This window comes from Nipponia nippon, unplaced genomic scaffold (genome assembly GCF_047370975.1).
Source record: "Nipponia nippon isolate SJK-2023a ecotype South Korea unplaced genomic scaffold, ASM4737097v1 scaffold_9, whole genome shotgun sequence".
Classification (NCBI taxonomy): domain Eukaryota; kingdom Metazoa; phylum Chordata; class Aves; order Pelecaniformes; family Threskiornithidae; genus Nipponia; species Nipponia nippon.
In genome coordinates, this window is record NW_028262413.1 from 16,668,095 (window position 1) to 16,694,428 (window position 26,334).

The 26,334-nt window shown below is 36.7% G+C and overlaps 1 protein-coding gene across 5 annotated transcripts in view; it reads right to left on the bottom strand.

The window, feature by feature from the left end:
• The window catches only part of CACNA1D (calcium voltage-gated channel subunit alpha1 D), a 212,219-nt gene that overhangs the window by 183,885 nt on the left and 2,000 nt on the right, over positions 1 to 26,334 (bottom strand). For all 5 annotated transcript variants that reach the window (XM_087743000.1, XM_087742999.1, XM_087742997.1 and 2 more), the window contains exons 2-3: positions 25,691 to 26,009; positions 23,102 to 23,207 (exon numbers count right to left, since the gene is read on the bottom strand). In XM_087743000.1, coding sequence (XP_087599126.1) covers positions 23,102 to 23,207; positions 25,691 to 26,009 — 425 coding nt within the window. The remainder of the gene's footprint in view (positions 1 to 23,101; positions 23,208 to 25,690; positions 26,010 to 26,334) is intronic.

A 26,334-nucleotide genomic window follows, 5' to 3' on the forward strand; every position in this document is an offset into this window, starting at 1 on the left:
TAAATTCACATTACATGGCACAGACACCCGAAATCTAAAGAATTACATGATCTTGAAATCCCTCCCCAAAATTCCAAAAGCAAATTCAGCAGTATAATTAGAAAGCAACCACACCTCAATTCTCACAACATTATGAATAAAAGACAAATAAAATGATACAACATGATTCCTGTGCATTGTCTCTGCTGTCAATCAAAGTATCCACATTCCAACATCCTTCTATTCCCTCCTCCACCATAACTGCAGGCTCAGGTATTGAAAACCACTGAAAAACTTGTACATCTTTGACACTTCAGCTGTTCCAAGGTGATGGACCACATTCTTATCACAGCTAGATATCTCAAATCAGCTTGCAAGTTGAAGACTATACGGCCAAGACATAAATGAGTATTTCAGATATGCATTTATTAGTGACCTTTTTAATCCTCAATCATGTAATTAATTTTAGAATAAAGACTAAGATACAAAAGCACTTGCGTTATGAACTTCGAGTCATGAGCTCCCCTTTGGTAACTGCTAAACCTTGTGTTAAACATATTATTGCCTTATTTTTTATATGTTGTCACTGTTTAAAATACAAAAAATAAATTAGAATTTCAGCATATCACAGTACATTTTTACCTAAAAGTGTTCCATAAAGCAACTGATGAAGCAAGCAAATTTCGTAATACCAGTGTTGATTGAATGTGATATTAGGAATCTCATTTTAGAAAAAGACCTAAAGAGAGAATCTTAGATTACACATAAGCATCTTGACTTTGTACAACCTGGCATATAATAGGTTTTGACACTGCAAAACAGACATCTGGCTATAGAAACTTGACATTTCTTTACAAGCTATCCAGAAAACCTTCATATGGGCCAAAGTTTTGACACAAACTAAAATTTTAAAAGTGTTCTGGTCTAAAGCAAAAATCTTCTAGACTATAATTTCATATAACTGAATTTTATATTCACTGCATTTCTTACTGCATATGACCTTGATACCAATTCCATGCAGTGTGTCCAGTAAGGACTTCGCTATTTATTCCCGCCTCCACCCCCCAAACAAAACTGGATTAATGCACAGAGTTTGAGTTGCAAGCTCCCTGTGTAAGATGCTGTTTGCAATGAATGCTGATGAGGGATAAAACAACATTATGATAGCTGAGAATAGTGCTAAAAAACTGCAGGCTTATTTTTCTAGAGGCAGTCGGCAGATTTGTAACAGATAACAATACTAATGAGACACACAAAATCATCTACATTTTCATGGAAGGACAGACAACAAAGCAGGATTTTTCCTCAGCATGAAAGAGCCTTCTTTTTAATGATTTTTGAAGTATTTATCAGCAATGAAAGCAACCCAGAGCATTCCTCTCCCAGCTGTTGTCTACATCTGAAGACAAAAATGAAAGTTACAGCGGACTGATGAGATTAATGAAAAGATTCTTCTCAATAAGTACAAGAACTTTTACAGACATCAGCCTTCAGCACCGAGCAACTTCCTACTTTTAAACAAATGGCAAATTGTACCATATAAAAATTATGGTAACAACTTCAAAAGATGCACTAACCTGCGTTTTGGAGGATGACAGAAAACACAAAAACACAGAATACAAATGTAAAAGTACTATAAAACACACTAATTTATAAAGACTGGAAAATGATGCATGTGTTCCAGAATTTCTGTGTTTTCTAATAATTTCATAGGTTCTGGTCAAGATGAGATACCATCATTAATAGTACATCCTGCTGCATAAGTCACGTTGGTCATTTTGCAAAATTTTTATTGCTCTCAGGAACTACATCATCATTGCAGACCTCCAGCACAAATGTAGCAAGACAGTGGCTAGAGTTCCCTTAGGCCCCATTTACCACCTCAGCCCAACTTTGTCTTATCCCCACATCATGAGGACAGAAGATAGTGCTGATGGAAGAGAAGAACACACTATCAGGCTCCCAGTTTCTCATCCCACTCGAAGTGCATGCCTGTGGCCAGGGTAGAAGGATGGGAAGACAGTGATCAGCTGCCCTATGGGCAGATCAGCTTTGGGACTTTCCTAGACAGACCCCCAACAGAGGATGCAGCAAGGGCAACTGAAATTCGTAGGCATCCTGCATGGAAACTTTCTTTTAAACTGTGGCATGCCAGTATTAAGTTACCAAAGTCCCGTATCCACATAGTGTGGGTACACCAAGCAGACCCAGTTAGCTTATTGATTCCTGTCTAGCCTCCTAAATGATGTAAATTTACAGACAAAAGCACAAAGCTCAGCCGAGATGAATAATCTGTGAGATTCCTCACTAGAGTCTGCTGACCTTAGACAAGCAATGTAGTTGCTTGTGAGATGGCTCCTTACTTAGTAATCTGTACCACTTAGAGACAAACTCTCCTTTAAGAACTCATAGAAACTCTTCTCAGTGATCCAAAAGCATCTTAATGGAAAAAGGAATTTCTGTAATGTAGTTTCATCATTACTGTACTGATTACTACATACTTCAGTTCAGCAGTAGCTGCTAAAGAGAGTGCTCTTTTCAAGGAAGTAGAACAGTCTCCCAGTTAAAATTTGAGTTACATTCAACAATCAAGGCAAGGGAAGGGGGGCAGAAATTCTGGTTATTCTACAAGCGGGTCCACCAACCCAAAACAATAAATTAGGACCAATGAGTGACCATTTTGACTGGTCTAGTTCTCTTAAAAAAAATTTCCACATATCAACTGCTCTGCTTTCTCATACAGAGGAATCACTCTGGACTGATGTGGTATCATATGTATATTCTTAGAAACTTATAGTATATATGTATATTTATGTACATGCATGCACACACACACTCTACTGAAACAATATCAATTTCAGCAATAACAATTTCCTGAATAAAACTGGCAGACTTCCAAAGCAGTAGTTCTGAAGATCTTATCCACTGAGGACTTTCTACACTGTACATTACAAACCAGTGAACATAAAACGGGATCCATTTGTTTTATCTGCAAGCAACCAGAGATGCTCCTGGCAGATAAGGAATTTAGAAGTGTTAGGAATTTTTCTTTAATGTTCCTATAAAGCAAAGGAAAGGGATTTTTCTAAGCTTGTTTACATGGCTTCTCACCTTCATTTCTTACTTTTATGCAGTATTAAGACTTATAGTTTCCCCTAAATTACAATGCACATCCCTCTATAAATGGAAAACATTTACTTTATTCTGGAGACTTTCCGATTTGTTTTATGGTAGTTAGAAGTCAGAGAATCCTCCATAATCTAGGCAATTTTAAGATGATTTTTAGATGTGTTTCATTGATGAAACAATGGACAGAGAAAAAAATGGCAGAGGTGTAGGCATAAATTTGTTGAGGAACAGCAGTAAGTATACAGGCATGAAGCCTGTACACCAACCGCCAAACAAAATCCCATGTTTTTAACTTTTAGAGTTTGGAAGACTTTGAAGTTAACAATTTTAAAGATGAGGCATGTTCTCTGCGAAGACTATATCCCTTGCTTGTTAATCATCTTCTCTGCTTTACTGTAGCTATCTTTCTCAATGAGATAATTAAAAGATTCTGGAAAATGGAGAACTCTCAGGAGAAATAAATATGCAGTCCCCTCCTCCTTAATGCCTACTTTAATGAAGGCCAGGATAGCTGAAGGATAACACCAACTGCTTGGCAAGCTAGGAAAAGAAAAGCGTGAGTGGAGTGATATGTATTCACTAAGAGGGTAACACACCTTTTCATAACTTTGCTGGGCGTTCATGTATTAGAACCACTGCAATATTGAAGACAGACAACACTTGGTCTGTAGGCCAAAAGAAGTATCTGATAATGAAGGTTGCTCCCCAGAAGCATTCCCATTCCTCCTTCCTGAACAGCATCTCTAGTAGCAAATTTAGCACCACGGTCATTAAAAGCATGTCTGAACAGGACCCCAAAGCTCTTCCAACGAATAATTAGGAAGCTTCTATCAACGTGGGCCTCATACAGAGACTTTGGTCAATCTCACCAGAAAACAATGCAGTGATGTGATTGCCATCATCATCTCTTACAGGACTGGGAAAAAAAAGGTTCGTGAAACAGGGTTGGAGTACTGTCCCCTCCAGGCCTTCAACACTTCTACAAAGACTCTTATTTTAGGAAGAAAAGAGGGAGGATAGATTTCTAAACAAAACAGAAACAAACATAGTTTGGCACAATTGAATTCTAACTGAACTTCTGTTTTCTACTGTTTAACTACAGTGTCTTATTTTCTCCTAGATACTTCCATGCTGACTACTTGATTAACTAATTTACTATTCATCTGGTAATGAAGATAGTGTAAGTGGGCTGAAAACAGAACAGTTGATTCTCTTTTACCAGCTGCTGCCTATTGTTGATCAAATTCAGTCCAACTGCGTTTTCCTCCTCCTACTTCAGCTGGAATAACCAGCTGCTTTCATTATCTTTTAAGACTAAGAATACACTACTGGTTTATTGTATACGTATGTTAATTTGGTAATCTGGTAATAGAAAACTGTTTTTAAGAAAACTACACAATAATCAGTAACATACGATACCAAATTAGACTAAAATCTTGGGACAAAAAAAATAAAGCAAGAAATAGTTGTTAAATTGTATCCACCACACATTTCGATTCACAAATGTTTCAATATTCTGTAGCTTACCTACATCACTACTGGCTGTCTTCTTTACAAAAAACACCAGAGAATATGTACAAATTTATAGTGGCATGATATAGAATATGTTTCTATTTACTAACAAGTTAAGCGTATTTCATAATACTACAATAAAGAGGAGGCTGAAGGGAGACCTTATCGCTCTCTACAACTACCTGAAAGGAGGTTAACAGGTTGGACACTGATCTCAGAGGTCCTTTCCAACCTTAATGATTCTGTGATTCTAGAATATACTTTTATGAGAAATACTGCAAGCATGGTACACTCAGGAACAGTGTTCTGAGACATCGTTATATGTAGGTATATGCAATGGAGTATCATTACCAACAATGTGCAGAAACTATATTAAAATATCTGGAGATAACCTGATTTAGCTAAAGTCATTACCAGAATTTGTCCAGGACCTACTGGCTTTACCTTCTACCAATAAAATTACTCAAAAGTGCTACAGTGAAATGATGCAATCAAAATGAGAAACTTGTGACAGTGTGAAATCTGCTGAAAGGCATAGCTGACACAGCCCTAAGTGATGTAGCAAGTTCCACATGCATACACTGTTTACTTGTGGTGTAGAAGCAGCAGATATATTATGATCACAGCCGCCACTTTCTCAGAACGCACTTTTCTTACTATCCCTTCCATTACACAAGGAATACTGCTACAATTCAGAATCTCAGAAACACAGAAAATCAGATGTTGGGCAGGTAGTTGCAGTATGCAAAAAGTAACTCAAATTGCGGGGCAGCTGAGGAGGGAAATTAGACCAATATTATCAAACCAATCAACTTTGCTGTTTGATTCTATTTGACATCTGACAAAGAAAATACATCAACTACTTTTGAATTTCAAACTTTATGCTTGCCAAAATAAGCATTAGATTAATAACAACAGACAAGATACAATTAAGTGCAGTTTTTAGAAGACATCTGCTTTATTTTAACAGAAAATATTTTTATTCCCCCATAAATAGTATCTGTTACTGAATAAATAGTATCTATCTATTACATGCTAAATGAGACCAGAAAGCCTTCAAAAGGCAGGAAAAACAAAACCAGAATATTCTAGTAACCCAGGTCACTGCTTGTTAAATACTGGGTCAGAATCAATCTGATACAATACTGAATTATGACACACTATACACGACTGCTTCTCAGATCATCTTTCCCAGGAATCCAAACGTCATCATGCCATGAACAGTTCTGGTTCAAAACATCATTTCTGAAGAATACCTCTGCAGCAACAATCACTGCATTCTTAAATTTTACTTCCTTACAGGTGCAGAAAGACAAAGCAAAAATATCTACTATGGTGACATAAAAGAATAAAATAGCTTGTTAAAGGAGCAATGGAAAGAGTAACAAAAAAATTGCAGGTGAGTGGGAGATTGGTCCATAACAGAAGTTTTTTTTTATGGGGAAGATGTTAGAAAACATCTCAGCTGAAACATCTTTAGAAAAATTGAGAACAATTAATAAGAAAGCACTGTGACCAGACGATGTTCTCTCAAAATGTTTAAAGAAAGTATGGCATGAAACTACTGAGTTATTAACTGTGATGTGTACTGTCTCATTTAAAACCATTAAACACAAAGACCTTACCTCTGCCTCAGAACGTTCTTGAGATGAGGACTGCTGGATCCAGTCCTATGCATTTATTTTGTTCCCTATACATCCCCTGCTGGTCAGTGTTAGAGCTAGGATTAGGGGCTTGATGCTGTAACCCAGTACAGCTGTTATAATTTGCTGTTCCTACATTAAGGAAAATGTTGCTGAAACAGAGTTGCTTCTAGCATGACCAAGTTAATTTTGGGGCACATCCAACTGAAAGAAAAATCTTGACATTTAACTTCCAACTAATTACGATGCTTAAATTATTGATAAAAACAACCGCTAATCCTTTTTAGAGGCATGAATGCTTGTCAAATTTACATAAAAACAATGTATGCAGACTAGAAATCTCAGAACACACACACTGCTCCATTTTAGGCTGATATATATGCAGTATTGTAAAATTAAAAACACAAGTGAGTGCTTGATTCTGCCCTTTGAAAAATCTGTGTCTGTCCAACCTGAAAAGGTCTCCAATCACTATGCACAATTAGGACAGCAGAATACAGGCCATATTTAGCCCTCCAAACAAAAAATTTCTAAGCATGTCTTTGATTTTTTTTTTTCTTACAGTTATTCCCAGCAACAAAGGTCACTGCAAACCACATAGCACACATTTTACTGCTTGTTACTGCTTATACAAAGTCACAGCTAGCAACTATAAGCTAAAATATGCAATATTTTATTTACAGCATTCTTGAATAGATATAGCATCAAATAATCAAGTAATGCTTGCATGTACTAGCGGAAAATATAGCAGCATCCAACTATTACTGAAGTTGAGGGAAACCATTCACCAATTCTAATGTATTTTGAAATGTTATTTTCATCATTTATATCTCACTATTTATAAAAATCTATTAGTGCGGAAAGAAAAACTCTATTAGGAAAAGCTACAGAATAAAATGCACCAGAATCCAACTATTTCGGTAGAGTGACTATACATCTAACTCATAACTAACAAATTAGGCAATCAATTCTCATAAATTTTTATCAACCTAACAGTTACTGACGGAGTAAATTTCATCATGAAGCCATGACATTTATGAAAAATTAATCCACTCCGATTTTTCCCCTCTGATTTTTTTTTTTTTTTACAGTTTTGCTGTAACAGGTACTTATCTATAGGTTTTCAAAGGTGAGCGAATTCTTCAGTCTTCTTCTGGAGAGCACAGCCTTTGGTATTTAGCCGTGCTTAGGAAGGAGTTAATTAGATGCAGCAAAGTATCCATAATAGAGTTAATACTACAAATGGCAAAATATAAACTTAAACCTAGGTAGGCTGCTTCTGATTTGAAAACAGGTACAGTACTTGAACTATGAAGCTAGTTATTTAGGAAGGCAAGTTTATCTACCATATCCACACTGTAGGTTTGGCTTAAAAAAGTACAATCCCTTGAGACTGCATATCCTACTCAGAGTTATAAGAATTCTAACATTTAATTAGTTACAATCTGAAAGCTGAAAACTTGTCTGCTCCATGGGAGTTAGGTATTTGCACGTGATCATAAGACCACAGCAGTTTATCACTCATTAGGTAAGTCATTATAGTTTAAGTGTTTGTGTTTAACACGTCTTAACTGCAAGTAAAATGTATTAATTTAAAACACAAGCAGCCATCAAAAAGGCGGCATAAAGTGATTCACTATGCAACTGGGGTTGTCCAAGAGCAGCATCCAATCATTTCTAATCAAGTCAATACACAACGAGATACAAATACTGATTCATATTAATAAGCAATAATTTTAAAATAAAAATTTCAGTCTCAGTTTTATCTTCTAGATAGAATGATAATATTATTTAATGTTTTAATACACTTCATGAAATTTCTTTTTTCACCTACAAACCAAAGCTATAAAACGCATTTCTAGTGAAGCATCTACCACCATTACTACTGCTAAGCTGTCAGACTGTTAAAATGCAGAAGAGACTCAAATCTTCAAGCAATGCAGCTTCATCCGTAACACACACACAGAAGTCCAGAACCTTTGACTTCTTCAAAAGAGAATTACAGCTCAAAACAGAATAAGCCCTTTTAACTTCCCTTTCTAAGTCAAGATAAACTAGAGTTACCCCTTTTTCATGTTTAGAGAAACAAATATTCCACTACAAACTTAAAAAATTAATATAGTAACATTCAAATTCAAGGATTCAGCTTCAAGGATTTTCTTTCATTCCAGTAGGGCTTTAACATGCACTATTCATGACTGGAGTAACAGCAAGTAAAAGCGAGGAAGCATTTGCAATTTTGCAAATCTTTGCTAAAATACATGATCACAGCTTCGTAGGGTGCGTCCTGAAACGCCCCTGCATACAGTAAACCCATGGACTTTAAACTCATGGACTTTTCACTTGTGGTTACTCCTCCAAAGCTTTACAGGAAAAAGGATAGGAAAACTTGCGCTCTTATACCCTGAGATTTCCCTGTCCTGTCTTCACATACTGAGAAGGGGTTACAAATTGTACAATGCAGAAACAGCTGATGTTTCACGATCACCTTACATGCTGAGTGCTGACCCTGTGTTGGAGTGTCTGGCACACTGAATGTTGCTTGTCAGTTGAGGAAATGCCTCCTCCAGACAAATGTGAGCCCACATATCTGACCCTTGTCTGGGAAACTGAAGTATCTCTGTTCTCAGTGACCTCCCTAATAGTTTAGCGAAGAACAGGCATCAGCACTATACTCTATAATTACACAGACTATGAGTGTGCAAACAATGACTATGAAGAGGCGCCCAAATCCTGTAAGTTCATTGATAGTTGATTAGGTTACTTATCAGTTCATACTAGTCAAGATTTATTTCACAGAAGAACAGATGAGCTTCCATTACTTGCCAAGATGAAAGCACATTATTATGGTGGAAGTATCAGCTTGGAGCCTCCACTACCAGTTTTCTTCTTACAAACAAAATGAAAATTGCAAACATTCATCTTACAAAAATAAATAAATTCTGCACTCCAAGGATTCCAAATACTGAACTATCTACATGTAAAATTTGTTCTTTATTAGAGATTAAACTTTTGAGTAAGAATGTTAAAAGTTTTGTACTTCTGTAAAAGCAAATTCAGAAGCATTTTATCGTTTTAGTAGTATTTCACAAAGTCACATATCAAAGAAAATAACATTACTGTTTATGACCCCTCCCTGGAAGTATTCAAGGCCAGGCTGGATGAGGCTTTGAGCACCCTGATCTAGTGGAAGGTGTCCCTGCCCATGGCAGGGAGGTTAGAACTAGCTATCCTTAAGGTCACTTCCAACCCAAACCATTCTGTCTTTTTATATGGAGAGAATATAGAATTTAAACCAACATTTGTGAACACAGAATCTTGCTATCCAAAAAGACTGCATTGGTCTTGCAACTTGAGGCTGACACATGGGCCAATTAAACCTTTTTCAGCATCACCACCTCGAATTAAAGATATCCTCTTTACAGGCAAAATAGGCATTTTCAAAGTGCACTTTTACGAAGTAATCTAGCTACAAAATAAGGCATCTACTTTTCTTACATGTTTAACCATATTCTTTAGAAATGCATTTATATTGATAAATGTTGTATGAAGAATATTGATGCATCCTTGATAATTTATCACTTCTCTAACCATTAGAAAACAGCTGTTTTACAGGAGACCTTAAGCACAGAGTTTTAATTCATCTCTCTAAATATTTCCGGTATCCTCAGCCCAGAATCTATAGTTTCCTTAACTCAGTCACCATGATCAATTTGCGTGAAGGTTATCTGGTAACACATTTGTATTTTGTTACCTCTACACTTGTTTGAAGGCAGGAAAAAAACAATTCTAATGTGCTTACAACCCATGTTACTTAACCCATCACTGGAAACCCTCCATTCACTAAACACTCGCTTGTGTCAACGCCTCAAAATCATCTGTAAATCTTCACCCTATTTTCACTGGAACAGAACAAAGCATGTGCAAAATAATCCAGCATAGCCTTATCTTTGTTCAAAGAACGGACTAAGCTCAATCAGATTATTTATTAAAACATGCTATGTCATAGCACACTAAAATATACCATCTTTGTGCAGTTGCTCTATTAAGTTCGCTTTCTTTCCATTAGCCTTTCAGTTGTTGCTTTTCTTCTGATACTTTCTGAAGCAGTCTCATTCACAAACATGGACAATGGGGACTAGATAAACCCCCGCACAGTGTCCCTGTGTGGACACTAATACCAACAGTCAGTGCTCTTCACGCCCACCCCCCATACTGTGCAACACTTCAGAAGGCAATTTATCTAATCCATGCTTTAACTGATTAGCTAACTTTCCTGAAAGCTTCAATGTAAAAAAAGTCTCCAGAATTCTATTTCTCCCACTTTTGTCTGAAAGTAAAATTGAGTAAAATGAGTACTAAGGTCCTGTATTTGAGCTTTCATACATATATTTAAAATAATTATTTGGGGCTAAGAAGTATACAATATTTGGATCAATAGCAACGTTGCTGCAATGGTTTCTAAAAATACCCTTGTCATCCATGTGTCACACGGTCATGCTAAAAACACCTTCAGTGGTACCATTCCCGCCAGCTGGACAGTTCACATAAGCATATTTGTGAACACTCAAAATATCATGCTTTCTTTTGCTATGTGCGATTTCTGCTGAATGGGATGTTGCCTGCCTTGGTTTCATTCGCAGATCACCTGCTCAAGGAAGTCACTGGACTTCCCACCAAAAAAAACATTGAGGAGTGCTTGTGCTACTAATGTAACAAATAGAAGCTTAACATTCGCATTTTCAGACACACATGAAACACCGTATGGAAGCTTACTGTATCTGCTGAGACACCTAACATTAACTCCCCCAAATTTCCTTTCCTACTGCAGTGACATTTAGGTAAACAGCTTTTGCTCTATCACTATGGGAACAGTGGCTGTTCCTTCTGTTCCTATATTGCCACTACCAATCACTTTTTCTTCGCCAAAATTTGCTGCCAAAACATTCTACGTTCTCAAACTTAAAATATAGCCTCTGACAACAAAATTCACCAGAAAGTGTTCACCAGAAAGTCAGCCAAACTATTTCCAAATAAAGACAAAATAAGAGACTGTTTTCAGAGAACTCCCTAGATCTCATTCTATTGTTCACATGAAGCCTATCACCATATCTGAACATTTCACAGCCTCAAACTTACTTTTCCTTTTGATATCCTTTTAGAGCAGAAAACTGTTTTACAGGTGGGAAACTAAAATAATAAAAAGATAAATAGCCTGTCCAAGAACATACAAGAAGTTAAGCAAAAACTAAAAAATTCAATGCTCGTTTCTGAAGCTCTTGGCTAGCATTTTACCTACCTTCTCTTACCCTTTCCACTATGGCAACAAACCATTTTATTTCCTTAACCTGCATAATTCACTGTTCCTCTTCGAGGAGACAAGCAGTTCTGTAAGCATGAAAATTAAGAAAGCCTCATCCCTACAGCCTGGCATTGGTTGATGAGTTTTGGTATGACATGTGGGCTCCTGCTGCAGCCTGCCTTTGGGGGAAAGAGGGAACACAAAGTTACTCTCTTCCTGTTCTCAAAAAAACACGTAAAACTAACTTTGAAATCTTTGTTTCTGCTGTATTTGGTTGAAATCAGATGCTCTCAGAAGTTACAGAGCTCAAAGACATATACATATAGCATGTGACTGCAAAAGCTGCCTTTTTTTTTTTCTCTCCCCCCCCCCTTTTTAATAGGAAGCTTCTGGAAGAACAACCTTAGCTACATCACAACTTGTGGCCCATGTATTTTTCATCCACATTGATAAATGCTCTCAGCCATATAGCGCTTAGGGAAAACATAGATGAGAAGCAGCTGATAGTCTTTTACTACAGGAGACAAAGTCCTTTAAAAATGTCACAAATCTAACCTATGCTGTGCATGCTCAGTCTACTTATGCTCAATCTGCATTAACTACGGGTGTTAAGCTTGCAAAGCCTCCAGCGAGTTTTACAGTTCAGGGTAAGGTCTTCTTACTGTATTAAGAATACAGATGGCAGGCATGTCTGGTCTTAATATGGGCTTACACCAACACACCCAACACAATGTGAACATAAAACTGAATCATTAGCCAGTAAAATAACATGAAATTTCTGCTGAAACCATGTTTTAGGGAATTTCAATTAAATGTGATAGTTTCATTATTTTTAAGACAAAATATAAAAATTTTTAAGTACCATTGAATTTGGTACTAGAACATAGAGAAACTTTCTGTTCTATACTATGCCTCAAGAATTATGGCAGCTGAGGCACTTCAACAAGAGACAGAGCTAGCTGCCTTGCATTACTAATGCAGGCCAGTCACAGAGACTTTGTACCTAGAAGTATTCATCTTTGCTCTAGCAATCAATCAGAGCAGAAACTGTAGTGAGCATCATTTAATACCATGAGACTTCTAGGTACAGTTAGGTTTAACGTTGTTCCTTTTAATTACTGACTTTTTTTAATTTAGTTTTTCTGAAGTCAGTGGTGTCAAGAGATTTTGAGACCTTATTTTAATAAGCGTACAAGATCTATGTAATTTGGTAGGTTGTTTTCTTTCAGCTTTTTCCTTTGCTATCGCAAGAAATAAATTATTGAACAATAAAAGCTACCTGAACTCGGAACTAGTAAGTCTTCTTGGGATGAAAATAAGCATGTAATTACTTAAATATCATTTCATGATGAATAACTGACTTATGCCACACATCATTGGTATGTGTTTTAAAGGATTCTGGATGAGTATTTGAAAAAAAAAAAAAGTAATGGCATCATAATAAATCCATCAGAGTGAAAACCGCACTAACAAAATGTCTGATAAACATAATACAGCTTTGGGGTATTTGCTACTCAGTACCTTGGAAGGACTGCATTTTTCTGATTAGCTGAGTGGCGTAAGAAGCGATCTTGCTGGAGGCTGCTGCACTGCTGCAGCCACCATCAGCCAACCCAGAAAAGTGTAATTATTAAACTACTGAACCTTATTAATGAACATTTCTTATATTTATGTTCTTACATTGCAAAGAGCTTTCCAGCTTTTATGCCATACAAATGTAACTGGCTCTGTATGTTCCTTTGTGCCACTGGATCTTCCACACAATTTTACTGAAATACAACCTGGTAGCTCAGAACAACATATTTAAGCTGTCAAGTGTAATAAAATTCAACATACCACCTGTTTTGTATCATATGAGAAGAGGACAACTAAAACAATTGGCCAAATGAATTAGGATGAACTACTATCCTGAATTAAGACACATCAAATACTAGTTTCTTAGAATATATGCAATAAAAATAAATTTGAAGATTAAATTCTGATCTTCTGCAAGTTCTTTGTCTAGCATCATCCCTTCTGTTATACTGACCAACACTGATCACAGTTTGCATTATGTGATTTACCACAGTAACAAATAGCAAGATTCAGATCCTTAATAATGACATTATCAAAAGGTATAATTCTACAAGCTTTCAAACTTGTAAGCAGCTCTCTACCCACATGAATAGTGACCACTGTGAAAACCACCACGTAATGACAACAGAAAAGTTAGGCCCTGCCCAAACTTTTAGCTGTTCAACAAAACTGAAAATGTACTTGCATAATACCTTTTACTTTTAAATAAGAGGAAAAACATCTTGCTTCATAATGGTATAAATAAATCCATGCAAATAAATCTGCTCGTGATTTCAAAGTTTTATATTACTATCAAGCACTACAATATTATTCTAGAATAATACTCCCTACTAACAATGAACAGTCAAATGATGTATCCTGGTCAGCTGTGTTGATTTCATTGAAAAATGTTATTTTCACAGCCAAATTTTGAGCATAAATCTCAAATCTTTATTTAAAGTTTGGTTTCAAATGCTGAAGTCAAGCACCTAGGTTTCTGAGAAGACTCACACAGTTTAATCAAGGCATTCTTCAAGAATGGAACTCTAAAAGCACTTTTCTTCATAAAAATGACTATGAAAAAAATCCACAAACAACAGTAGGCTGCTAATCGGTGCTACCAAGTGAATTTTATACAAGCAGGAACTAAGGGCATGCTCTCAATCTCCTCTGAAGGGGGAGGATGATGCTGTATTTGCAATTCATTAAATGAGAATTTTATTGCAGAGGATTACACAATAACAAAAAAAACCCTAACACTGAAAAGCAAATCATCCTAATTAACATTCTCCCACTATCACTATATATTCATTTAACCTTTCTTCATGGCCCTGTCCTTCCAGATGGCCCAGCAAAAGAAAGGTTTTGGTGCATGACAGCAGGATAAACAAATTTGAATTCTTACAAAATTAATGGTAAACCAAATCACACATTCAATTAGCCATCACTGAAAACAGTTTGTCATTAAAGCTCACCAAATCAGAAAATACATTTTAGTTGATCTTAACAGCTACATGCGTCTTTTGAAATATCCAGGGACTGGCTTTTGGAAAGTACCCAGAACTTCTCCATTTCTGCTCAAGTTAAGCAAGCAAGTCTTGACCAGCACTTTCAAAAGTCATGGATCCCAACTCTGTGGTATTTCAAGACACAGTGCTCACACACACAGAGACCATATTAAAAAAAACAAAACAAAACAAAACAACAAAAACAACAGAAAACCACTACAGTTCTCAATGCATAATATGCTTCTTATATGAAACATGTTTTTAGAAGAAAGTAAACATCCATATTCTGCATAACCTAGAGTTTTAAGATAGGTTTTATAAAGCAAATCCAAGTATATTTATGGCAATCTGCTTTTGGTGTGGCAATGATACATGGCAACATGTAAAGATTCTCAATTTTGTGTGTTCATTTTTTGAAACTTCAGAAACAATTTTCAGGGTTTCCTTTAGCATAGCAGCTATTGTCAAGGAATAAAGCTGTAGATTAGTATTTTGTTAAATTTACATGCTCAATATTGGAGGAAATTAGTAATTCACATGTTTTACATACAGTCAGTAAACTGGTTTTATAACCTACATTTGTTCATGGGTTTTTTTTCAGAGCATTTAAAAATCAACTTTTACTCTATTCCAGTAGTTTGTATGAAAAGTACAAACTTCTCCCACTCATCTTAAATGCTCACTTTAGATCTGAATTACAACAATTTTAATGTCAAATCTAACTACTTTCCTACTGACCATTCAACTGATATAGTAACTACTAAGATTATTCTGTGTATTTAGAAGTACACAGATTTACTTTTATTGCGACCAGTCTATGCGTACCTTTATCAAGCAGGGAGTAAGGGAAGAGAAGGGCAGGAGGGGTAGAGTGGGGATCACTGCTCTACACAGCACAATTAAACCAGGGGGCAGGGGGAGGAAGCCTCCTACCAGCGCAGCACTACTCCATTTGGGAGACTGACTTTAGGCTATAATAAAGAACTCTTTCTGGTGTATGCTCTGTCTCCCTAGGCAGTTTGCCAGTGAAGCACTACCAGCAAATCTTTTTAAGGAGAGACAAGCCCTTAGTAGGAATTCCCCACAGGAACGAGCTTGCAACTTCAAACACGGAAAAAACAGTTCCTTTCAAATGGTAATTATTAAGTACATCTTTTTGTAAGGCCTTCCGGTTTGGATAACTGAGAAGCTATCTCCTGCTTTAAAAAAAAAAAAAAAAAGGGGGAAATTATTTTTGCAGTGTCATTAACTGAAACCTGTAAAACTAAGTTGCAGACCTTCTCATACTCTCGCACTCCCAACAGCCATTTTCATCTGTGCTGAAGTAGCTAGATCCGAAGTTGCATTGGGGCACACAAAATAAAATAAACAACAACAAGGACTAGTTCATGTTATTCCCAAACCTCTACAAACCCAAGTGACCTTTCTACCAGTTGGAAATTGCCAGTCATCCTGGTCATATCTTTCTTTCAGGAATGTCCCTTTTCCCAAGCCAGAGTACAAAATAAAATTTCTGTTTCATTCACCACTAGAGATGGACTTGACACATGTAATTATGTTTATAAAAAAAATTCAAGAGCTATTTCATGCTACTGGAATAGTGCAGAGCAGACAGAATAGGCCTAGGAACTGGCTGCAGGACAAAGCGGATGTAAGACACTACCAACTCAGAATTTTCATCTATTTTGCAGAGGTATGCATTACAACACAAGGGAAAAAAGTTTTCTAAATACATGATCTGCACTGATAAAAGTCAAAGCAATCCATAATAATTAGGTAACACATACTACTGGAAATTTTGGGTTGCCAGTAATATAAAAAAAATGAAATATGAAAATAGGGCTCAGTACAGCATTATCATTTTTTTTTTAATAATTCCCTTGCAGAAATGTCATCTATTAAGGCATTTCTGCAGTTGTGCAAAGGTTACTTACTGATGCATATTGTCTCACCTAATAGCCATCAAATAGCTTTACTATTAATTTTCAGAAACATAAGTCAGGCTGTTTCAGTAGTTAAATAGTTACTTCATGTTTTTTTGAATGAGAAAATAGATGCCAGGGTAATCGATGTACATTAAAAATAGCAGAAAAAATTATCAAAGCTATCCCTCAGAGCATTTACATACGCATATAGACACAAAAACTGATGAGGAGGGAATTCAAGCCTCTTACATTTTTAAGCCTGTGTGAAAAGAAAAAGGACAATTCCTAACATTTGGGGTTTTTTTTCAAAATTAAACTACTGACTTTCTCTCAGGCCCTCCTGACTACTTGTACACAAAGCTATAAATACATTTTGCTGACTTGAATCGATATGCAACATAAAATTCCTGTGGTATATCGGTTACGATTGGATCCAACGTTTTTGAATCTTTTTTCAAATTAAACGTAATGACATTTTCCCTTACAAAGAATTAATCTAGTGCCTTTAGTACCAGTAGTTAGGTGCTTCGTGAAATACACACAAAACATTACAATGTCTCCATCATGTTCTCCTGTATGCAAAATGAAGTATTTTCAGTAGAGTCCAAATTATCTTGCATCTTTGCTGAACAGTTTACTTGGGTGACTTTTATACCAGCTAGCAGAGACATTAGGAGAGAGCATTAGCTAAGAATCCAAAAGTAGAAAAAGACTGGAAACAGAGTGACAAGAAGTTATTTAGATTGGAAGATGTTCTAAGTGAGGAGAGAGACACCCAGGCCTCAGAGACCTCTGAACTGAAAAAGTAAACACAGCAAAGACAGTAGATATATGTAGAAGTCTTTCTAGAACACATTATAGAACATCTAGCAATTAAACAGAAATCTTTAATAAATAATTCTACATGTGGTTAAAATTAATAACATTCTACAACAATATTGTCAGATAGCTACATATAGAGGTTAACTGGGTGGAAGGTAAAAACCAAAAACCTTTTCAATGGATGGATTAATTAGTCATGTGGCCTTAGAACTGAATGAGTCATGGGGTTGCTAATAAGATAAGGATAGGAAGCCTGACACCTCTAAGTCAAGAGTTCAACTGGTTCTGCTCAGAGTACTCTCCTGCTGTGCCCTAGATTGAAGGCACAACAGTTCAGGGACAACACCGGCTTTGCTATTGCTGGAGGCACTGAAAGATCCACCTAAATCTACTTACAGAGGAAATCTCTGACTGAAAGATATGACACAAACAGTTACCTCTCTGTAGCAGTGTCCCCCCGCCCACTATGGCTCTCCCTGTCCCGGCTCCCTGGGAGAAACATATCCAGGACCATCACCCAACCTACTCTGTAAGCACAGGCTGGAGAGACCTTCTTTTAATGCAGAACCAGACTCTTTGAGAGGGTTCCCCACTGACAATGGTAGTCAGAAACAAGGCTGAAGAATCCTGCTATCAGGGGCATACAGTCTTTAACTATCATTAGGTTCCAGCCCTTTATGCATTAAGCACTTTACTCACTTGACTTTGCACTTGCCAATTTGCTGTAATTTGTGCAAGTAAGTCTCCCGAAATGCACAGGCTGTCAATCTCTTCTCTAGTAGAGGTGTCACCAGTGAAAACCTTCAAGGTCTAGTCACAAGAGATGCAGTACACCCAAAGCAGACTCAATTCCAGGGGACTAGTTTTCATAGACTCAGTATGGATGCTTTCTTATTGTTCACATTTACTTATTTAAAAAAAAAAAAAAAATAAGCAAAAATGTCTCAATTGTGGCCAAAATCCAGACTTGTATTGTGCCAGTCTGCCTGCACATTGTAAAGAAGCCCAGTGCTAGTTAGACCAATGGGAAAGTCAGTAGGAGGCAAAGCACAGGAGAACAGAACATGGTACAGCAGGATGATAGAAGAAAGAAAAATTGAGGTGGGAGAGTGAGATAGAGCTAAGCATGATGCGGAAGAGGACAAACAGAAGAGTAAACACAGAGGGAAGCCAGAGGGCAGAGACAAAAGATAACAAGAAAGAAAGGAGTGGGAAGTTAACGAAGACAAAAGACATGAAGGAAAATAACATAACACAGATGGGGGGAAAAAAATGGAAAAGACAGAAACAGAAGAAAGATATATACAGGAAACCCATCCTGCCAGAAACTGCTTCTTATCAAGCTCAGACAAGAAACACTGCCAAAAGAAGAGCTGAATCAAGCATGGAAAGTTCAGATCACCTGAAACTTCTGAAGACAGGTGAAAGAAACATTAAAATATGAATGAACTAGTGAGCTTATGAGGCTTTCATCCCACTGGCCCTGTACTGCTATAAGAGAAAAAAAAAAAAAACTTTAGTTCAATAAGTTTCACCCATCTACTTGCAGAAGAACTGGGCCCACTTGCAAAAGAATATTAACTGATTAGGGACTAATTATTAATTAAGTATAATTCAGGATCAAGTTCAATAACTGTTTTTAAAGTTCATTAGTCTGTATTGCACTCTCTGCAGTACAGAAATACAGGAGAGAACTGCTCCATTCCAAGTACAGAAGAGAAGATCCCTTCCTTCTGCCTCTCCCAGCACACCCCAGAGACACACCTCAAGGTGTTTTCAGACAGAGGATTACATAAACTTTCCCATAGAACTGTAACACTGGCAAGGGGTCAAGCACAGTCCAGTCACAATTTAACTCCGCACTTCTGCTTTGACTGAAATGCATTGTTTTGTATCACCCAGTACTAACACATCATTCTTGAGAGAGAATAAGGATGACCACGAATCCACTGTGCAAGATAGCTGTAGTGCACCATCTACTCTCAGAGAATGGCAAAAAGGAAAACCAGAAATCTCAGCTTGTCTACTCAGAAGATGAGAAGACAGACAAACAACAATAATGAGACTCCTATCCATCAGTGATTATCATCTGCTTAATTTAGTCACTGATATCATGAAGAAACCCTCTCTTGCTTCCTTAAGTTATCATAAGTATCTCGTATCTCATAGCATGCTGCTGGTTCTATCACAAAAACATCAATAATCACAACTTGCATCTCAGCAAAGATGAGCGAACAACACAGAAACACACAATTGTCCCATCCTTACACTTAGCTTGCACTGTCAATTTCTGCAACGGTCTACTTTTCAAAAAACAAGCATGTGGAACCTTCTCACAGACATCTATCTTAAGATATTTAAGATTAAAAATTGGCTCAGATTCAAGAATAACAAATACCCAAGATACATCCTATTTTTAAAAAAATACATAAATATGCATACATTTGATTTACTATTTCTCTTAAGATACACCTACCTGTTTCTTAAAATGTTTGTTATATTTTTGGTTAATTTGTGCTGGAGTTTCTTTTGCCATTACTACCACAATGCATAACTGACTTTGTGTTGGTTAGACACCACATGTTGAAACATTCATGAGAAAGTAAGAACAGTGCTCACTTGCAGCTCAACCAGTGCTTAGGTGCTTGACATATGGTCAGTGTTTCACTGGCTCAGTCACAGGTGAAGACAGACTCAGAAATTCTATCTCAGGTTTCTCTTACAAGTCTTGGAAATTCCATCATACAGAAGCCGTCTTCTAACATCCCATTACAAAGGGGAATAAATACCTATTCTGCATGTACACTCTTGGATTGAGGTTGTCATTGCAGACTTCCTGAAGTCATAAACAATGAACACTTCAACTGCTCAGCTTCTCATAGAGGCAAACTGTCTTCTGTCCAGCCCAAGCAAAACTAGAAGTTTCTATTTCTAGTTCCCACTTACCAGTGTTCCACTGGTTTTTGCCTTCTTGTACCACTGCTTCCTCTTTCCATGGCTGATTACAAATTATGTATACTTTATTTGAAAAAAAAAAAAAAAACAAACCCACATGCATAAATATTTAATTTTTCTGTTCCCAATTTAAAAAAATATGAGCCAGTTCAGCTAGTGGATGAAAAGCAATTAACGTATTCAACTCAATGAAGCAACATTGATTTACTCCCTAAGAACCAAGCCCTAGCTATAATATCCATATGCAAACTAAAATTTATAAAGCTGAACTTTTGGGGTTTACATAATGAGGAAGTGAAGGCACTGGAGGCAGACCATGTTCCTGTTCCTCACTCTGGTCTTTTCCCACCCAAGGCACTAAATGATACAAGTGCTGCAATCTGTGCAGTGTCAATGGATGCTTGTGTCCAGAGACAAGCAAGCAGGGAGAAGAGGCTGTGGGGTTTGATAGGACCAAACACCTGGGCTGGAAGGAGAGAGGAGATTATCTTATTCTTCTCAACTTTCCAATTTGAATTAAAGCCGGAGTGGGGTACAGTCTCCTAGCAAGATCAAACTGGTAGTGTACAGCTCATGGAAGACAAACATGCCTACAAGCAGCAGGCTAAAATCCTACCAAACCTATTAATAAGATTTAAGACTGATTTTTAAGATTTGGTCTGTTTTTTAGACCAGTATCACAAAAGATCTGAACGTTATTCAACAGAATAATCTCTACTTCCACTATAAGACAACTTACACCCCTCTCTGTCAAATATATATCCATACATACACCTCAAAGCATCAGGAAATGCACACTCAAGCAGGCTCCCAAGCAAGCCTGAAGAATTCTAACTCAGTTCTTCTATGATATTCCCTCACAGTACACTTGAATCCACACTAAGAGTTCAGCTAAGGAAGTGGGTCTACTCTAGGAAAAACATCAGTGAAATACCAGAGGAAGATAAGTGAACTCAGATCACTGGTTAGTGTATTTCATTGTGTAGAACCTTAGTCGTAAGAAAAGCCAATGCTGCTCATTCCAGAACTATTTAATTAGATCAGGTACACAGGACGTGCCTGTGTGTTCCCTTATCGGGCTTGCATCTGTCCCAGCACCTGAAAGTACATTGCCAGGGTAAATTCTGTTCTTTAAGCAAACTTAGCGGAATACTCAACATCAGTATCAACAGGATGCAAATTTCAATGGGAATTTGAGAGAATTTACATGGTCAAGTAAACTGCATACATATAATTGGGGGTGTTCAAGACCCTTTCTATTTAAAATGGATAAGAATCTCTTACTTAAAAAAATGTAATTTATTTTTGCTTAGACTAACCTGGCCACATTAGATAAAAAAAAAAGAAAAACCATCAGGGATGAAAATGTCCATTTCTTTCTAAATACTAGCGCACTGTAGAATTAGGTCAGAAATACCAGACGTTAGCCTAACAAAACTAATGCTAAAAACATTTCTTTCAAAATGATTAGCCTCTGACACAAGTAACTGCTTTACCCTTTTCATGTAATGCTTTGTGGAATTAGTTATTAGCGGATCTCCTGGTGGATTGACAGCTATGGAGATTTGTGCCCTGAATTTCTCGGGGCGGGGGGTGGGGGCGGGAGAAAGGAGAGAGAAAGACTGTTGGTTGGCTCAATACACAGCTGCATAAATTGTTCTTTACATTGACCTGAATTATTCTGCCTTTCGCCAGCATTTTTTATTGTCCATATTTGCTTAATCTTGATAAGATATATATATATATATAAAATGCATCACATGCACAGAATAATTACTTTTAGGAAAATAAACAGGCTTACACACCACAAATTACACAAACATGTTCATAAATAGAAGGCCTTATATCAACCTAAATTTTCCATGTAAAATAATCCAAAATTACATACAGAATCCAGTCCTGTATTTCATGAACAAACCTCCCCTTCCCCCCAGAAAGAAGTCACTTGCAGATTTTTAGTGCACAGGACCACTGAACTCCGCTATCTCAAGATGGTGTTTAGTATAAACAATGAAATTATTGCAACGTAATTCAATATCACCCTTGAGTCTGATAGCCTTTATAACTTTTAATAAAATAGAGAATTAAAACAAAATCGGTTTTCATGATACATTTTCAAGCACAATGCTGTTTTCAATTGAAGAACTACACCTCTACACACTCCTTACTGCAGTATGACCCCTTTCTGAAAGATTACTTATACCACCAGTGACTGCTTTTAAAATTCACATTGATGTTCCTATCACTTTAAAATGTATTAATGTAAAATTTCCCACCATCCTCTCATTAAAAACGAAAATATCTAGTAAAATATACAGCTAAATAACACCATTAAAAAATGAAAACAGACTAGACAAGTATATTGGGAAAGGCAGTAAACTTCAGAAGGGTGAAACAAGTGTCAGAAACACAATAACAGCTAGTAAATATATTTAATCAACATAAACATTAGAAATTCAAATTAAAGTTTTTATACCACACAAATATACATATACATGCAGCATAACATTAATGTACATTCCCCTCCAAAGAACATCACTGCTGAAAAATCTTATTTTAAACACATCACATAAGGGAGCATATATTAAAACTGGAAAAAACCCCAAAGCAATTCCATATACATTTTATTTTAAAGTATCACTATATGCCAATTTTACTTTTTTTACTAAAATTATCTATACTTACTACAGTCTCAAATGCAAGCAGCTAATCATGACCATCAACTCAAACGTATAGCAAACAGATATAAAATAAAAATTCAAGAGTACTTACCAAATTATGATTAGTTGAATTAGAATCATCTTCTGGGAATGGGATGTAAACAGCTAAGGCCACACAATTGGCAAAAATAGACAGTAGTATAAATATGTCAAATGGTCTGGAAAATCTTGTTAAGGAATTCATGAATTATGAGTATCTACAAACTTTTAAGCCCAGTTCTCCTTTCAGCGTCAACACTTGTAAAACAAGTCTTACTTCTAAGGCAATCTTTTGACTGATAACTGTGACAAACGCTTCATCACCTTTAGTTACATCACCGTATCATATTATTTTCCATCACAATGATCTTTCAACATCCTCTTCTTTTTGAAAAAAAGAGAAAACCATTACTCTTGCTGCCACAGAGCACTTTATATTAAATTCCAGAGATGAATATAATTATACACTCTTAAATCAATACGTAGGTCATCATGATGGGTAAGGAATACTTATTGAGCTCTTCTGTCCTTGTATGCTCACATAAGTCTCATTAGTGTTAACAGAAATGTGTTTGTCCAAAGAAGGAAAATCTTTTGGGATCTAGTTCATAGTAGCACAAGAGAAAGATTCCCAGCAAATCGCAACTGTTCTCCTGTGTGGGAGCTGGAAAGCTGTACAATTCTGAGCTCCTCTTCATGACTCTGACGGCTGGACTCCTGAAGAATTTTGCTTTGGCCAGGACAGATGAAACTTTAGGTGAATAGACTGGGGAATAGAATATCATTAGCGGCTTGGCAGCCATGCATACTGAGAGGCTATGGGCTTTCACACTGACAACAGCATGAATTGCAGCTGCATTTCTTATACCCTATCTGAATGACAGCAGTTGAAACCTAGAGATACCTTTTGTCTTCCAGAAAAAAAAATATTTCTTAAAATTCATGCCTATGAAGTTCACCACTAATTTGCCTTTCCCCCCAAAGTATTCCATTATTTTCTTGTAACTACAGCAGGAAGGTACCCAGATGAACCTATTTGTGGAAGTCTGGAAAGGCAGTATTTTTGGCTTTTAGATTTTTGACATCCTTTCCTCAATGCAATGCACAACTTCCTGATACATGTCCATAAGAGTCCCACAAAAGACTGAGGGAAGAGTACGGAATATTCTCAAAGGAAGAGTACTGAATATACTCAAAAGCATATTTTTGTCAGTTTAAAATATTTTTCCTGAAAAAAAAAAAAAAAACAAAAAAACCCCAACTCCTACAAAGCCCATGTGCCCCTTAAGATATGTTAAATTTTGTTTGTTGGCCTACAAAAAGTTTGTCACCTCAAGGGCTGAGTTGATGTTCACAAAGTCTATCAACATCAACAGCTGCTATGTTGTGTAGAAAATAAAGTTACAACACACATCTTAACATACAGCATTCTCCAGAATGAAATGAGAAATGATACCAGCACAAGATTGACAACCTTGTTTTATGAGGTAGTGCTACTGGGACAAATTCTGCCCTGAGTTATTCCAGTCTATATCCATAGTAATTTCATTTAACTGACCTTATCCAAGGAGGGGCCAATTTACTGAAATTAGTTGGACTTCTACCAGTTTAAATGAAAGCAGAATCTTTAATTTGCAATTGAATTATGTTCAAAGAATTGAAAAAAACCCAAGCCCTATAAATGAGTAACAGTTTCTATTGCCAGGTTGGCTGTTCTGTTTAAAGTAACTAAACGAGTTTTACTTCAGTAATCTACTCTCTTGAACAGCGGTTTCCCGTTACAGGGACGTTGCCATGGCTAATAGGCAAACATTTTTCTCCTCATACCTCAACAAAACTATTTTCTATTTCAAACCTCTTCTTGAGAATTAAATACCAAACCAACTTGCTATCAGTTCTGCCAAAGAAATCCACATATTTCCACATCACAACCACTGAACTAAAGATAAACCAATCCTTCCCAGCATGCAAGTCATCATGAATACAGGGCAGTATATCTCATCTCCTATCTACACATGTACATGCTTCCAAATATGTTTGGTGGTAGACATACGTTGTAAAAGTTCAGAAGATTAATATATTTCAGACACTTGTATGCACTTAGAGTGAGTTCTCGGCTTAACTAAAAATATTCCCTACTTTTAGTACTTGGAAAAATAATCTTTTTTAAAAGATTTCTACATCTGACTGATTTGCCTTAACGGCACTACACGAAATTGCAGTGTGGAAGATAGAGGTTTGACATCTTAGGTCATCTCCCACTTAACACTGGTAGATGCACTCCTGTCCATTCAACATTATTTGGAAGGGTAACAAATGCAATACAGAGATTTGCTGGAATGTAAGCTTGTAGCTTTTTAAAGTTCTGAAAACTTTTCTCCATCTCCACCAAGAAAAAAGGAATAGCTATGAGCTCTTCTCTGACTTTTAGCTACTTCAGTAAAATTATATTCTATGTCGTTATGACACAAACTAAAAGTATATCTTTAACAGCAATTTAAGCAAAATTAACTACCATCAACATTAACGACAGTTACCCACAGGTGCAAGTGAACCAATGCGTTAGCTGTGATGCTATAAGAGATGCTGTAAAACAATCCCCTTGATACATTCAGAAGACGCAAGGAACAGATTGTAAAACTGAAACTGCACCAAAGGATACTTCCATTCTACTAGACTAATGCAGGCTCTTCGTATTGGGTTGTTGAGGGATAAACAGAAAAGGGCACGGGGTGGCCGGCTATTAGACGTATTACCCTGTTTTTTGCTCTTGGCATATTGCTGGCGTTTTCTTTGGGACAGAGATCCTACAGGCTGGGTTGTGGTGGTACTCATATTTTGGGCAGCCTTTGCTTGTCTAGCAGCATCAATTGCAGCTTGCCAAGACAGAACAGTTTGCTTGGATGGTGCTGAACTGTTTGACTGAATAGCTGGTCCGTCACCAGGGAGAGGAATTCTGGTGCTACTTGCATAGTTCACCTCTGTGGGACAAAAAGAAAAAAGTACTTGGTTATAATTTTTTTTAATGCTAAAATGTGTCACAATACTTCTGACAAAAAGATTATTTTAAGACCTCTTGGCAGTGTGATGCTTCCATTACATACACTACAGAGCACAACTGTGTGCATATATGTGATTGAACAGTAGCAAAAAATGCTCAGGAATCAGTATTTTAACTTCAAGTTTACTCCAAGCGCCAAGGCAAGCGCTACGCAAACACTTCCATGTTTTGATTCTTCTGCTTACTGCATTTTTTCTTAACTGGATGGCAGCTTTTCTGTCACCATGTTTATCTAATAAAAACAT